At 34.2% G+C, this 17,982-nt stretch overlaps 1 protein-coding gene across 1 annotated transcript in view; it reads left to right on the forward strand.

Moving 5' to 3' along the window:
* Positions 1 to 17,982, forward strand: part of EYS (eyes shut homolog) — a 1,652,140-nt gene that overhangs the window by 1,106,335 nt on the left and 527,823 nt on the right. The window contains 1 exon segment of the mRNA XM_032864581.1: positions 13,483 to 13,577. Within this exon segment, the coding sequence (XP_032720472.1) occupies positions 13,483 to 13,577 (95 nt within the window).

Raw genomic sequence — 17,982 nt, forward strand, 5'->3', positions numbered from 1 at the left:
TGAAAATTCAAAAAGATTTTAAAAGGTATCTATCAATACCTTTTAAAAAGGTAGTAATAAAAGTTAAAAAACATTAAAATAGGAAAAAGTTTAAAAAATAGAGTAAGAAGAAAATAAAATTAAAAAATTAACTTTGCAAGACTAAAAGATCATGGTAAAACCATGAATTCTATGTGTTAGTTTCCCCTAGCTCTACAGTTCTGGAGTTCTCGATGATTGGTGAACTTAGTCTTGGCTGCATGTTCTTGCTGCTCTTCTGGGGGAGGCCCTATTGCAGTGATTCTCAAATGTCTTTGTCAGCGGCAGAATTGGACTGCCCTTGCCAGGGGCCAGGCTAAGTAATCTGCTCGGGTTCATTCTCAGTACCTTTTGTTCCCTGAACATTTTCCATAGATCTTTGGAGGACGGGAATGAAAATGGCAGCTGTCCAGTTTCTGCCTGGATGAGCTGAGAGCTTGGGGCCCCACTTCTCAGTGCACCCTCAGAGAAAAACAGTCAATCCCTCCTGTCTCCCTGGCTCCATCCATACTTCATGCTCACCTGGCCTGTGACTTAGTATTTCTATCTCTGGCACACAGCCCCATTTGGAGTCTCCAAACCCAGCAAATTCCTGCCACACACTCCTGCACCACTCCTCCCAGGGGGGGAACGTGACTGTGCCCAGATCTGCCACTTGTGGGGTCCCTGTTCGAAGAGCAGTGGCCCAATGTGCCTTGGATCATGGTTGTAAGGTAAGTCTGAGCTGAGACCTCACTCCTTGGCTCCATCACTGTAGTTGGCTTCCCCACTCCGATACCTGGCAGCTCTGCCACACTCAGACACCCCTGGTCTTTCGGTGACCCCTGTGGGTCCTGAGACCACACTGTCCCTGTGAGACCTCCACCCTCACTTTGCCTATGGAGTGATGTACCTCATTGGAGCAGACTTCTTAAAGTTCTGATTTTGTGCTCCGCTGCTCCACCTCTTGCCAGGAGCTGGCCCTTCCCCCCACAATCGATCTTCCTGTCACTTCAGATTCACTTCTCCTGATGTCCTACCTTCCAGAAAGTTACTGATTTTCTGTTCTAGAATTGCTGGTCTTCTCTTCTATCTCTTATTAAGTTTGTAGGTGTTCAGAATGGTTTGATAACTATCTAGCTGAACTCCTGGGACCTAGTGATATTTCAGTCTCATATTCCTCTGCCATCTTGCTTCCTTTTTTTTTTTTTAATAAAACTTCAAATATATGTAAAAGTAGAAAAAGGATGTGATGAATTCACTGTTTCCTTAAATAAAAAGACACAGCCATATTTCATCTAACTATTAAATATGTACTCCACCCTCTGTCTTAAAGATGTTTTGGAAACTTATCTCAGCCATGAGAACATTTTTTATTTTTTAAGATGACTCGTCTTTTTTCTTTTTTCTTTTTTTTTAATATTTTATTTATTTATTTGAGAGAGAGAAAGAGACCATGAGCAGGGAGGAGGGGCAGAGGGACAGGGAGAAGCAGACTCCCTGCTGAGCAGGGAGCCTGGTGTGGGAATTGATCCTAGAACCTTGAGATCATGACCCAAGACAAAGGCAGACATGAAACCAACTGAGGTGTTTGTAAATATTTCTGTCTGTATTTCTGTAAGCTAAATAATCTTCAAAAATGATAACCATAATTGCATTATCACCTTTAAAAAGTAATAATAATTTTTTACTACCATGTATCATTAGTTTTCACATTTTACTGTTTTATAACCTTCTTTAAAAAGTAGCTTGTTTAAATGAAAATAAATAAATTAAACCAAATAGTATCCATATATTGAGATTGGTTAATATGCCTCTCAAATGTCATTTTATATATAAAATCTTCCTCCTTCAATTTTATTTTTCAAGCAAAATTTTGTTAAAGACACTATATTATTTGTAGTGTAGAGTTTCCATGGTTTCTTATATTTTCCTAGATGAATAATTAGGCATTTTTCCAAGGAATCTAGACTTCTTTTGATGCAAAGCAGTATTTAGAGATCACAAATGGAATATAGAGCTGCCCTTTGCTACTGAATTATTGCTTTTTCCAGCTCTTCACTAGTCAAACTAGGATTATTTTTGTTGTAATGAAAAGAAAAACCTCATGAGCTAATAATTATACTTGCAATCAAAATTGGCAACTGTAATATATGGTTTTAGTTCATCTCCCTCCAAACATGCATAACACTGTCATAATGTACATTTGATATATCCTGCAACTGACACACATCTAATAAAATAATTTTGCATCACTACCACCAACTTATATCACTGAAAACAGTTTAATGCTTTTGGTTCTTTCTGTCCTTAAGATTCACTAAAGATAGATATTCAAAGTACTGTGTTTTAAAGTCATCCGAGTAGTTATTTTATGTGCTTTTATGTGACCAAATAGGAATACACATAGTGGATCATTTATTTCATTTTATTCCTGAGTTTTAACAACTGCTATTTAAATCTTTATTTTATTTTATAATTATAAAATATATTTACATGGTTTCAAATTCAGATCCACAGCTAAAGATATATTTAAGAAATCTTGTTTCCATTGCCATCACCTCTGCCCTATTCATTTCCTCTTCTTTATATTTTATGGTTTATTTATTGTTAAATATAAACAAATAACATACAAATATATAAATTCATATTCTTCCATTATTAAATAACAGCATAGTATATACTTTATTCACTCTACTTTTTCTACATAGTATATATAAACAAATAACATACAAATATATAAATTCATATTCTTCCATTATTAAATAACAGCATAGTATATACTTTCTTCACTCTACTTTTTCTATGTAGTATCTGGTGATCACTGAATTACAAGGCATAGTCTCTGGAAAGCACACTCTGAGATGGAAGTTAATGAGCAAGTCATTTAGAGAGTGCTATTGGGGCTACTGTCTATGGAAGGGAAGGGAATAGAAGGAGGTAGGATTGGGCAGGAGGAGGTGTTGGAATGAGATGCAGTCTCAGTATATGCTTTTGCAAAACCCCTGTCAAGTTGGAGCTGAACTGACCATTCAGAGTTGTCAGATGTTGATGTGAGGTGTCTAGGCTGTTACAGTCCCTTGTTGACCAGTCATTGGATGCAAATTACCACAGGAATAAAGAGAAAACTTGGATGAGGCTGTAACCCTGGACTAAAGTAATTCCCAAGGAGTGTTGAAAGGCAAAGTTTGTCTGCCAGCAGCAGTACCCCAAATAGTGGAAAGAGGAGAGAACTCCTCCAGTCCTAAAGGGAGATATAGGTAGATACCACAGCATGCACTGCACATTCCCTAGTAGTATATGGAGATATTCCTACTTCCTTTTCACAAACCAGGGGTGGTACAACGGTTTACTTGAACAGACTCTTATAGATGGACACTTAGATTATTTCCAATTGTGAGTAATCTTTTTTCATTTTAAAGATTTTATTTATTTATTTGACAGAAAGAAAGAACAAGCAGGGGGAACTGCAGACGAAGAGGGAGAAGCAGACTCCCTGCTGAGCAGGAAGACCGACATGGGTCTTGATCCCAATATGCTGAGATCAAGACCTGAACCGAAGGCAGATGGTTAACCGACTGAGCCACCCAGGCACCCCAAGAGTAATTTTGATGCATTATTTCCAGCATGGAAATTAGCTCCTGGCTACTAGTTCCTTCCCCAGGATTTATACTAAAGCAGCTATATATAGTAGGAAACACTTAAATAATCACACACACAGGGAAATTCCATAGGATTAGTCTGTAACCAAGAGAAATAAAAACATGTATCCACCTAAAACCCACAAGTATTCATAATAGCCCCCACCAAAAAAAATCAAAACAGTCCAAAAGGCCATTAACTGATAGATGGATAAACAAAACATGATATATCCAAACCATGGAACATCATTCATCAATGAAAGGGATGAAATACTGATACATAGTACAGCATGGAAGAACCTTAAAAACATTATGCTAAATGAAAGAAGCCAATCACAAAGACCACATATTATATGTTCCTATTTTTAAGAAATGTCTGTAATAGGCAAATCTGTAGATAGAAAGTAGATTAGTTTTTGCCTGCTATTGGAGAAAGAACAGAGAGTGCTAATGAATAGGTGCTTCTTTTTTGAGTGATATATGTATTCTAAAATTAGTTGTGGTGGTGGTTGAACAGTTCAGAATATTCTAAAACCATGGAATTCTACTCTTCAAATGGGTAAATTTTATAATATGTGAATTATATCTCAGTAAAGCTATTGTAGTAAAAAAGAAAAGATCCCTGGCAAATCCCTCAGCATACAGATAGCTATATTAAAGTGACATGTGTGAGTGGTTAGGAATAGAATACGTACTATAGAGATTCTAGTGTGTGGGACAGAGCATGTCTGGCCTTGTTGACAGAAAGAATAAACTGGAGAAAAAACAGTTGGAATTGTTCTCACGTTTTCCTAATACCATTATACAGGGACATTCTCTGCTGCTTTCTTTGTAAGAAATGGCAGCCAACACCACTGATGAAAATGTCCACCCAGTTAAATTCTAGGCAGCTCTAAAACCCTGTAGAGTTTAGAAACATGTGTTCAGTGTTCTAAGAATGATTGTTTGCTTTCGATTTTCAGTATTTTGCTCTTAGCACAAAAAGATTTACAGAAGCCCCTGCTCACCTTCTCCAAGTCTAATCTGACACTTGTAAATTTACAAGTACTTCAAGACAAAATGGAATCCTGAATGTCAAGTCTAACATTTTGGCCTTCCCTTCTCTCTCAGACATTGGCTTTTCAAGTCCTTGGTACCTTAGTTGCTCTTTACTGTTTGCTAACTGATTTTTATGTAAATTCTACTTTATTTAGTTGTTTTCATAAGAGGATTGATCTGCAACCAGTTACTCATATCATTATCAGAAATCAAACTCTGTTGTCTTCTTCCCATGTTTTATTGAATTTTATCAGACTTTTTACTGACATTATATTTTGACGGTGCCTAGCCAGACAGTTGCTAGACTCCATGGTGATTTTGTTTGAATTGGACAGATTTTTTTTTTTAAGGCAGATATTTCTGGAAAGATAGCTTGGAGGGAAGAAAATGTTGATTAAATATCAGACTCTACTGCACTCTATAAACTAGTTTTTTTGACAGAGTAAAATTTATATAAACATAGATGGTGACCCTGTGCTCACTACACAGTATGTACTTCATAAATATTTGCTGAGTCAATATACACATTTTATTCTTATCTGAGAAATTAACCAGATTTCTCTTTCCTTGAACAGAGAGACTATATCCACATAAATCCCATAATCTTTATGAAGTGTACATAATTTAATGACTATATTATAATAAGTAGAGGTGTTACCAAATTTGTAGACTGAAAGATTTCCAATTTTTATGTAACAGTTTTGTCATTATGTTGCTAAAGCCCGACATTTAAGATATTTAGACTCATATATCAGTTGCCATTATACACAGTACACAATTGTCATCTAATTTATGTTTATCCTAATAACAGCTAAACATCTGAAGCATTGAATGTTAACATCTAAGTTCAATTATATGGTTCTCAAAATGGGTACTTATTAACAATTTCCATCTTTTCTTAACTAATAATTTTTCAAAGTTCTCAGCTTTGGAATGATTTTTGAGAAACCAGTAAATACTTTGTAATAATTTAACAAATATCAATAGCTTTGAATTTTCTACTTTTTTATTTCCCTCCTTTCTCCTCTATGCCCCACATGTAATTCATCCAAAATTACCATAATATTTTCATCCCCTTTCTACTTTTTTAGTTATTATCAAGGATAGGACTTCATTATATCAGCCCTATTTTGCTTTAGAGCTACCAGTTGCTTCTGTCCACTTGAAGCAGACACTGATGAAATTTGATTATATTATCAATTAATACACCAAAAAAAGGAGTGAATTAAGTCTGAATAACATGAAAACCAGGTAAGAGTGGATTCAGTACAGAACAGCAATATAGTAATTTTCAAAAGTGACAGTGAAGAGATTCTGAAAATTCAAATTAAAAGAGAAATCCAATTAATAAGTATTCATAGTATTTGAATTATTGAGGAGGGATTTATATTTCTGGCAAAGAGTTTGGGGATGATAAGAGCACAAACACTAAGCCAGTAAAAAGGAAGCAATACTGACATTCAATTTTAAAAGTTTGCCTAACAAAGAAAATATACTAATAATGAAGTAGCAGAAATAGAAGTTAAGAATGCAGTCCCATTTACAGTGACACCAAAAAGGATAAAATACCTAGGAAAAAATTTAACCAAGGAGATGAAAGACTTGTACTCTGAAAACTATAAAACATTAATGAAAGAAATTAAAGATAAACAAATTTAACAATATATTATGCTTATGGATTAGAATAATTAATATTGTTAAAATGCCCATACTACCCAAAGCAGTCTACAGACTCAAGGCAATTCTTTTCAAAATGCAGAAAATACCAATATTATTTTTATTTTTCACTGAACTAGAACAAATAATTCTAAAATTTGAATGAAGCCACGAAGACCCTGAATAGCCAGGGAAAACTTGAGAAAAAGGAGCAAAACTGGAGGTACCACAGTCTCAGATTTCAAGATATACTACAAAGGCTCTACAAATAAAAATGGTATGGCATGGGCACAAAGATAGATTGATGGAACAGGATAGACAGCCCAGATATAAACCCATGCTTATATGGTCAGTTGATCTTTGACAAAAGAGGCCAGGACATACGATGGAAAAAGACAGTTTCTTCAATTTAACAATGCTGGGAAAAATGGACAGCTATATGCCAAAGAATGAAACTGGGCCACTTTCTTATATCATACAGAAAAGGAAACTCAAAATGGATTAAAGACCTATATGTGAGATCTGAAACCATAAAATTTCTATAAAAAATAGACAGTAACCACTTGGACATCTATCTTAGTAACATTTTTCTAGATACATCTCCTGAGGCAAAGGAAACAAAAGCAAAAAACAAACTATTGGGAATACACCAAAAAAGAAAGCTTTTGCACAGTAAAGGAAACCATCAACAAAAAGGGAACCTACAGAATGGGAGAAGACATGGAGAAATGATATATCCAATAAAAAGTTAATACTCAAAATATATGAAGAACTTATACATCTCAACACCAAAACAAAACAAAACAAAAACAAACAAACAAAAAACCACCAATGATCCAATTAGAAAATGGGCAGAAGTTCTGAATAGATATTTTCCAAAGAAGACATACAGATGGCCAACAGGTACATGAAAATATGCTCAGTATCACTGATGACCAACAGGTACAGGAAAATATGCTCAATATCATTAGGGAAATGCAATCAAAACCTCAATGAGATATCACCTAATACTATTCAGAATGGCTAATATCAAAAACACAAGAAACAAGACTGTGAAAAAAAAGGAACCTCTGTGCACTATTGGTGGGAATGTAAATTGGTACAGCCACTGTAGAAAACATCATGGAAGTTCCTCAAAAAAATTAAAAATAGGGATGTCATATGGTCTAGTAATTCTCTTTCTGGGCATTTACCCAAAGGAAACTGTCCTCTAGGACAGTAACAAGAGGTTAAAATATGGGTAATTGGAGTTCTAGAAAGTGGAGAGAGAAAGAAGAACAGAAAAAATTATTTGGAGAAATAATGACCAAATTTACCTGGATTTGATGAAAAATAGCAATTCATATATGCAGTAATCTCAATAAGACCTGATTAAAAGAGAATTATCACTGACATCTCATCAGAAATAATGCAAACCAGAAGACATTTGAACATTCTCAAGTGCTGAAATAAAAATAACCAAAAATCCCCTTTGGCATAGAACTCTGAATCCAACAAAAATATAATTTAAAATGATGAGTATTAAGGAAGGCACGGATTGCATGGAGCACTGGGTGTTATACACAAACACTGAATTATGGAACATTACATCAAAACTAATGATGTACTATATGGTGACTAAAATAACAACATAAAAATATATAAGTTAAGATAAAATAGTACAAATTAACGACATTTTCATTAAAAAAAAAAAGAAAACCCAAATGAGTATCAGACCTACATTACAAGAAATGTTAAAGGAAGTTGAAAGGGAAATGATACTAAAAGGGCACTTGGAACTCCAAAAGGGAATGAAGAATGCCAGAATGGGATTAAGACACAATGATTAGGAAAACAAAACATCCCAGCAGGAGTAGCAGAGAAGAAGAATCATATGGAAATTTAACAGGGATGTTCTTTATAAATTACATTCTTCAAAAATGCTGCTGTCATACAAGAGTTGAGTTTGATATGGGATTTAACTAATAGTTTAACAAGAGAAGCTTTGTTCAAACAAAGCAATTGGTATTACTAGTTTGTAAGGATCTCTTTTTTTCATACTGTTCAAAGATGTATCAAATTACTATGTGTGCCTACGATGAGACCTTCAAAAGCAATGAATAGCTGATTTACAATAGAAAGAAAACTATTAGAACTATTTCTGTATTACCAATTGATTATTCCTTAATTGATTCCAAACCAAATTTGTTGCTTTTTGAAGTCTACTAATCTAAAAGGTCCCTTGAATTCAGCCACATTGGTTACAGTAGGTACACTAGAAAACCAGTTAAAAACATAAGCAACAATGACAGTGTAAAGAGAAAGAACTTATAAACTACTGGTTGAAAAGAATGAGAAATTAGTTCTTAAAATTACCACTTAACAGTAGATTATAACAAGAATCCATATACTCCTCAAGTAATTGTGTCTCTACTATATCAGGACAAAATAAATTGAACACTTTACTTAAATAACTTTTTTCAAATGATGTTAAATATTAAACATGTACATTTCAAAAATTCAGGTGGTACATTTTTATTTAAAATTGTTTATAAATTTGGAATATTGTATATGTGGTCTAAACTATAGCCATAAAAGCTCTCTGTGTAAATTTGATGTAACTACTTTTGAATATTATTATAGAAGCTTGTTTTTACAGTATGGATAATTCATTGACTTCAACTCTTTTTATTTTTTTAAATTTTTATTTATTTTTTAAATTTCTTTTCAGTGTTTCAGAATTCATTGTTTATGCACCACACCCAGTGCTCCATGCAATATGGGCCCTGCTTAATACCCCACCAAGCTCACCCAACTTCCCACCACCTGCCCCTTCAAAACCCTCAGATTGTTTTTCAGAGTCCACAGTCTCTCATGGTTCATCTCCCCCTCCAATTTCCCCCAACTCCCTTCTCCTCTCCATCTCCCCATGTCCCTGTGTTATTACTTATGCTCCACAAATAAGCAAAACCATATGATAATTGACTCTCTCTGCTTGACTTTTTAAAGGGATAGAGTAGCCAAAGCAATCTTGAAAAACGAAAAGCTGGAGGCATCACAATGCCAGACTTCAAGCTATATTATAAAGCTGTAGTCATGAACACAGTATGGTACTGGCCCAAAAACAGGCACATAGATCAATGGAACAGAATAGAAAACCCAGAAATGGACCCATAACTATATGGTCAAATAATCTTCGACAAAATAGGAAAGAATATCCAATGGAAAAAAGACAGTCTCTTCAACAACTGGTGTTGGGAAATTGGACAGCAACATACGGAAGCTGAACCTGGACCACTTTCTTACACCATACATAAAAATAAATTCAAAATGGTTGAAAGACCTAAATGTAAGACAGAAACACATCAAAATCCTAGAAGAGAACACAAGCAGAACATAAGCAGCAACCTCTTTGACCTTGGCCATAGCAGCTTTTTACTAGACAAGTCTCTAGAGGCAAGGGAAATAAAAGCAAAAATGAACTATCTGGAGTACTTCAAGATAAAAAGCTTCTGCACACCAAAGGAAACAGTCAACAAAACTAAAAGGCATCCTACAGAATTGGATAAGATATTTGTAAATGACATCTGATAAAGGGTTAGTATCCAGAATCTCTAAAGAATTTATCAAACCCAGTATCCAAAAAAAAAACCAAATAGTCCAGTTAAGAAATGGGCAGGTGACATGAATAGACATTTTTCCAAAGACATCCAGATGGCTAACAGGCACATGAAAAGACTCTTAGCATCATTCATTATCAGGGAAATACAAATCAAAGCACAATGAGATACCACCTCACACCAGTCAGAATGGCTGAAATTAACAAGTCAGGAAACAACAGATGTTGGAGAGGATGTAGAGAAAGTAGAACCCTCTTGCACTGTTGGTGGGAATGCAAACTGTTGCAGCCACCCTGGAGAACAGTATGGAGGTTCCTCAAAAGTTAAAAATAGAACTACCCTAGATCCAGCAATAAAACTATTTGCATTTACCCAAGGGATACAAAAATGCTGATTCAAAGGGGCACATGCACCCCAAATGTTTATAGCAGCATTATCAACAATAGGCAAATTATAGAAAGAGCCCACATACACCTTGGTGGCTCAGTGGGTTAAGTCTCTGCCTTCGGCTCCGGCCATGATCCCAGCCTCATGGGATCGAGCCCCGCATTGGACTCTCTGCTCAGCGGAGAGCCTGCTTCCCCCCTCTTTCTCTTCCTGCCTCGCTCTCTGCCTACTTGTGATCTCTGTCAAATAAATAAATAAAATCTTAAAAAAAAAAAAAGAAAAAGAAAGAAAGAGCCCACATATCCATCGAAGCATGTATGCAGCTAGAGTGTATTAATTCTAAGCGAAATAAGTAAGTCAGAGAAAAACGAATATGGGTGATTTCACTCATGTGGAATTTAAGAAACAAAACAGATGAACACAGGGAAAGGGGGAAAAAAAAGAGGGAAGCCAACCATAAGAAACTTAACTATAGAGAACAAACTGAAGGTTGATGGAGGGAGATGGGCAGGGGATGGGCTAAATGGGTAATGGACATTAAAGAGGGCACTTGTTGTGATGATTACTGGGTGTTATATGTAAGTGATGAATCACTTAAATCTGCTGAAACCAGTATTACACTGTATGTTAACTAACAAGAATTTAAATAAAAATTTGGAAGAAAGAAAAGGAATGAGAGTAAAGGCCATCAAATGCCAGAGATAGAATTAAATATTCTTCTGTTTATATAGAGGTAGAAAAAAATGAGATATATTGAAGATATGTTTATAACTTTGAGACAAATTTGAAGTAAAAAATGAGAATTCTGTTATCATTACTTTTCACTACTATAAATTCTTCAAGCTGTGTGGTAACCATTTTGAATTATTTAGAAGTAATTGGGGAGTCATTATTTCCTTATTTGTCTGAAACAAAAATAAGAACCAGATATGAGAAATCTGAGGAGTAATGGGAGTATAAAATTTTTCTCATTGAAAAGGAGATAACATGCAACAATACCATTTCTATCATACTATATAGGTAATTTTTCATGATTTCTCATGCTTAATGAGTCTGTTATATATGGTTACATTATAACTTGTCATATCAATTATATGTATTGTGTCTCTCTTTTACTTTTAAAAATCCTGTCTCAGAAACCTAACCACCCAGATTACTATAAACTAATCAAATTCAAGGGGAAAAAATTTCCCAACACTGGGAATTATCTAAAATCACATGATTAGAGTTTACTATTCAGATTTAGTGTTGCTTGATACAAGTTTGACTTACTTTTTGCAAAATGAAATTTCTGTATTCAAAGTGAGAAAGATGTACATGAGAATTTGGGAACCAATTATCTCATCCTGAACAAGAGTGCCTGAAGTTAATGTGTGAAAGAACTGGAAAGTTGTGAATCTATTAATACAGAAGAAATGTATATATTCATTCACAAATTTATGATATTTCAGGAGAGGTATATGTAAACTTTATCTTAAAATTTAAAAACTAGGGTGCCTGGGTGGCTCAGAGGGTTGGGCCTCTGCCTTCGGCTCAGATCATAATCTTGGGGTCCTGGGATCGAGTCCTGCATCAGGCTTTCTGCTCGGCAGGGAGCCTGCTTCCTTCTCTCTCTGCTTCTCTCTCTGCCTGCCTCTCTGCCTACTTGTGATCTCTGTCTGTCAAATAAATAAATAAAATCTTAAATAAATAAATAAACTTAAAATTTAAAAAAAAAATTAAAAACTAGATCCATGTATAACTGTGATAAAAATACAAATTAAATTAGAAAAACAAAAAGATTAATAAATCCATAAAAACTTTAAGCTATCAATTACAAATCAATATTTTCCCTTCTGCAACATGTAAGAGCCAAGTATTTCTGTTTTTCTTGGAATGAACTGACTTCTTTGTAAACTTGCTGTGTGAAATACTGTTTTGTTTTCTAGTTCAGTCATTTTTGACACTTGACAGAGGGTTACTTGTTGAAAGATTTTGTAGTACATTTGCGCCTATATCAGAAAGATACATTTAAATGTTTAAATGTTTTAAACTAAGACTCTAAGTTAAAAGATGAAATAAAATGAATTCTCACACCCTAAAAAATTTTTAATTTTTTAATTTATAAATAAGACAAAGACTTTCTTCCTTCCATCCTTCGTAATATTAACACTCAATGAGAAACCAATCCTTGAAAATGCAAATAGTGCTTATTTTTAATTCAAAAATCTAGGTATACAACTTATTTTTCAATGTATAAATTCAGTGGTTATCATGTTCCTCATTTGGTCCATCTTAGCTTGAAATTTTTAACAATATCCAGAACATAACAGAAGACAGAATCTGAAATAAATGCTTATATCTAACTATTCGACTCTGAGCCGTGTCCCTTTTGGTTTTCATTAACTTCTCCTTTTCACATAAATGTAAACTTATATAGACATATACTTAATTGAATAGTATAGTATGTTCAAAGTGAATAAAATGAGAAGTCATATGTTTAAGAGGTTTTATTTGTTCATCAAAACAAATGCTTTCAAGTGTCCTTATTTTCTTTTTTTGCTTTTGGCCCTTTGGTGATCTTTCTAGTTGTTAGTTTCTGCCCAAGTTATTCCTAAGGAGGATAGGCCACACACCTGAACACGAAGACATGCAGAATCCATCAGGCCTGCGGGATGTCACACATATTCATAGTTTACTATGCTTCCTTTGACAACAGAAAGAGAAATTTTTTTTGATGCTTTGATAGCTGTGTGTGAGGCAAGGTAACTAATGTCTTAAAGAAAAAGTGCAAGGAAGAGGCAAAAGATGGGAAAGTATGTCCATTTATGTGCCGGATGAGGGTATTAGATTTTCTCCCATGTTCCAGCTATATAATTCACAGTAATAATGTAAATTTTTCTTTATTCATATAAAAGTGATTCATACAATGATAAGATCTATAGATTCCCAGTAACTTTTGACTAAGGCAGTATTCTTTGATACTAATTTTTGGAATGATATTTATCAAAAGAATTGAATTACTTTCTACCAATATGTTGAATAAATCAACCCTGCAATCTGATTGCCCATTCTGACCAGTTTATAGCAAGAATAATATATTGGAGGAAATAATATAAGCAGTTTCTCTCTCTTTCCCCCTCCCCCTTTTTCTCCCTCCATCTCAGATTTCTGGACTCATTGAGAATTTTACTGGCTGCATAGAAGTTATAGAAATCAATAACTGGAAATTTTTTATCCCATCCAAGGCAGTGAGAAAAATTCGTGTGGACAATTGCAGGTAAAATCTGCTAATGATTTTTCAAATACTGGTTTGAATAACCACACCCAAAGGTAGTATTTCCATTTGAAATCATCTAATCAGGGCCAGACTGCATTTCCTTTGTTTTGATGTTGTTTCATACTTACACACTTGATTTTTTTAGAGACTACAGAATATTTATGCTATATCCCAGTTAAGTCGGACCATTTATAGTTCAGTTTCAGCTTTGTGCTACATAAGGCATATCATGTATACCAGCAAATGATCAGTTTGTCTTGATCAAAAAATATCATCTGTCAAAGTGTTTCAAATATAAGCCTTCTGACAGTCATGTATGTGGGTTATTGTTTAGAGTGCTAAAATGTTTCTTTTAAAATGTCACTGTAAAAAAATTGTCATTGTGCTTGAATTTCCATTATTAGTGGCATTCCTTTAAAATAATCTGCATCTGGCTACAGACCTATCTGTGTGTGTGGTGAGGGGTGGGATAGAGGTGAAGTAGAGAGATGGCACATGTGACACAATATTAGGCATACATGCCATTGGTATGAATTAGTTAAAAAAAATTTCCCTGAAAGTTAAGAAAAAAGGATCATTTAGGGAGCTCTGTGGTGCATTGGAAAGGGTTCACACAGGTTAGAGAGGATGGCATGGTGTGGCAGGATGTTTGATGTTAAACATTTGATGTTAAAACACTTAACAGCAGTAACACAATGACTGATTCCACCAAAAAATTTCGAATTATTGAAATCCTTCTATGTACTGTAGTCCAAAGGAAATAAACAGTCACACAGTGACTGTCCTTAAGGAGTTTATAGTGTAGTAGTGGAGATATTGATGAAATATTAAAGTAAATATATAAATAGGAAGTATGCTTTGGGAAAAAAACACAAAAGGCTTTGAGAACTTTACATATTTGAATATTATCAGATCGGCTTCCTTCACAGTTTGAGGGGGTTGTATATATTAAGAAATTAAAGAAATACTTAGAAGGTAAAAGTATTATTCATTCCCCAATGTTTCACCTTTAGGCTACACATTTAAATTATATCTGTGGCACCTATCAAACAATGGCAGACAGGGTGCTTATTTGTTTGTGTTTTGTTTTTACTCAGATGAAAACTTAATATCTTACGTTATACACAATAGATGGGTTCCAGCAATTTTAATATAAATCAAATACTCGTAAGTCCTCATATTTTAACCATTTATTTCTAAATTTTAAAGTTTGCCTCCATTTTTTATTGATTGGAAGTTAGCAACATTCCTAATAATTATTTAACTCTCAGATTTTTTGCTCTCTAGCTTTTCTGTTAAATATCAGTTTGCAACTCATAGTTAAATGAATAATAAGCAGTTACTAGGTCATAAATCCATTGAAAAGGATATAATCCTTTGATAATTTATATAATCATCTGCTAATGTAGCAATTGATAAAATTTTTGCTTTAATTTCATAAAACTAGGACACACTTAACTTTGTAGGAATGAGTATAAAACTGGTGCCTAGGTGGCTCAGTCAGTTGGTTGGTTGCCTTCAGCTTGGGTCATGGTCTCAGGATCCTGGGGATCAAGCCCCACCTCTGGCTCCCTGCTCAGTGGGGAGCCTGCTTCCCCCTCCCCCTTTGCCACTCCCCCTGCATGTGTGTGCTCGCGCTCTCTCTCTCTCTCTCTCTCTCTCGTGCTTTCTGTCAAATAAACCTTAAAAAAAAAAGAATAAATAAAAAACAAAACCGGAAAATCCTTGTGTAACTACTCAGTTACCTGCAAGCCAATTCTAAATATTTTCTTGATCTCTCCTATATAGAAGTCCTATTTTATTGACCTCCAGTGTCATGAATCTGATCTTCATTTTGTATTACTGGTTCTTTAAGCACTATGTATGACTTAATGCTGCTAATGACATTATACCTCCCTATAATATCCAGCACAGCTGTAGACCTATGAAAGGCATTTTGCTTGTAATTAGGGTTAGGGCAAGCAGAGACTATTAAGTTTCTCTGAACATTTACTCTGCTTCTCTCATCAACCCTTAATAGCACTTTTTCTCATTTAGGATGACCTCTCTTAAGAGAGGCATTATACTAGATCAGTCTAGAATGCAGTTTTCTAAGCCCAATTCTGCAAATAATTGGCTGTATGACACTGGGTAAAGTTTAAAAGTTCCATTCGTTAGTCTTATCTGTGAAATCAGAAAAATAACTCTTGCCTCCTAATGTTGTAAAAATGATAAACTTGGACTCTCTTCTTTGCTAAAAGCTCAGTGACATTGGTCTTTGTTTCCAAATTTGCTACCATCTCCAGAAAATTGCATCTTCTAGTCTCTCTTCCAGAACCCTCTTCTCTCTCTGCCCATTGCCCTCATTCACAAGTCTGGCTTCTTCTCAGCATTTAGACTGCAGCTTTACTATGACTGCCTCCAAGAGGCCTTCCTGGACAAACCAAAATGAAGTGAGCTCCCAGCCATGTCTCCCACTCACTGTTTATTTCCATATTTATTTTTATTCTTAACGACACTGACACTGAATATGCTTATTTATGTGTCCATAGGTTTCTTTTATGATTCTCTTCACCAAAATATGTGCTTCTTGTGGGCGTGGACTCTGTAGATCTCTTTTACTTCTATTTCCTCAAGGCCTGCAATAGTAGATGCTAAAAATTTTGCTATATAAAGTATCTTATGATTCAACTGTGATTATTTCTTCCCACAAATTTTTTTTAATTTCATAAGTAACTTTATTTGTGACAATGTAAAATTAAAAAGAAATCTTCATAAACGTGTTCAAATATGGCAAGAATAATGTGAATCAAGAGAAGATAAGTAACATATCTAAGGTCACACAAATAGGTAGTAGTACAACTAAAACTAGTTCTCACACCTTCAATTTCAATCATAATTAACAATGAATAATATTACATATAATAAAACTCTCAAAATAGAAAAGAATATAATGACACAATTTCACATTTGCCTTCATTCAATATGATAATATGGTTAACTAATAAAATATAAGGACTTTGTAATCATGAATGAAAAGAAAGGAGCACTATATTATGGATAAAGCTTGCACTGTAAACTAAAAGACCCAGCTTCTAAACATGACACTGTCCCACAAATTTTTATTATGAATTTTTTTTTTTTCAGATTTACTTTACAGAGTGATTCTCAGACTTTTTGGTCTTTGTACTCTTAAAAAGAGTGCTGTTATTGTTGACTGCAAAGAGCTTTTTTTTAAAGTGGAATATACTTAACAGTATTTACCATATTAGAAATAAAAACTAAGGAAGTTTAAATATATTTATTACTTAACTCATAAAACAAAAAGATAAATTCATTACATATTAATATAAATAATATAGAATAGCGTATTTTTAGGAAAAATATCTATGCTTATTAAAACATAAAAATGATGAAAAGATTGGCAGTTTCACTTTTCTTGCAAATATATTTATTGTCAGCCTTCATGAAGACATCTGAATACTTATATGTGTTTCTGTATTCAATCTGTACAATAATTATTCTGCTGAAATACTTGAAGAAATTCTGGCCTCATACATGTATGTTTAGAAATGATAGTGATATTTAATAACACTTTTAGATAATTAGGAATGCTATTCTTTGATATTGCCCAAAACTTGGTAAGTAATAGATTCTTAAAGGTTAGTTGCAATATGGAATGTGAAACCTGATGACCAATTAACCTGTTATACTCTGTTAAATTAAAATCCATTGTTCTTTTTCATATTTTGATTGGATCTTTTACCCATGCACAATTTCGTACTATTGATTGGAAAATACTGGCTTATTGAGTTATGCAGCTATCAAAAATGTCAACACATATCAATATAAAATATCAAAAAATCCTGTGACTAATATATAATATTAATTAATAATATATAATATTATTATACTATTTCCTATATATGTGTGTGTGTGTGTGTGTGTGTATTTTTTTTTCTTTTTGAGAGAAAGAGAGAGAGAGAGTGGAGAGGGGCAGAGAGAGGAGAGAATCTTGAGCAGGCTCCAGACTCATCACAGAGGCCAATGTGGGGCTCAGTCTCAGAACTCTGAGATCATAACTGGAGCCAAAATCAAGAGCCAGAGACCCAACTGACTGAGCCACTCAGGTGCCCCTCCTATATATTTTAATAGTCACCTATGTTTTTAATAAGTAAATAGTATATACCTAAGGCACAGGACTATTATCATATATGGCTTATGTCTTATGCCCAGAGTGTGAAAGACTGATCATTTAGGCTCTGGTGACAGATATTAATATAGTATGACATCAAGAACAGCTAAATTGGTTTTCCATCTCTAGTTTTCTGCCCTAGAGAAGTGCAGAGATATGATCTGATAACACTTTGGATGACCTTCTTAAAAATAATAAAACAGGGGCACCTGGGTGGCTCAGTGGCTTAAG

The sequence above is a fragment of the Lontra canadensis genome, unplaced genomic scaffold, assembly GCF_010015895.1.
Source record: "Lontra canadensis isolate GAN:19392208 unplaced genomic scaffold, GSC_riverotter_1.0 scaffold27, whole genome shotgun sequence".
Lineage (NCBI taxonomy): Eukaryota > Metazoa > Chordata > Mammalia > Carnivora > Mustelidae > Lontra > Lontra canadensis.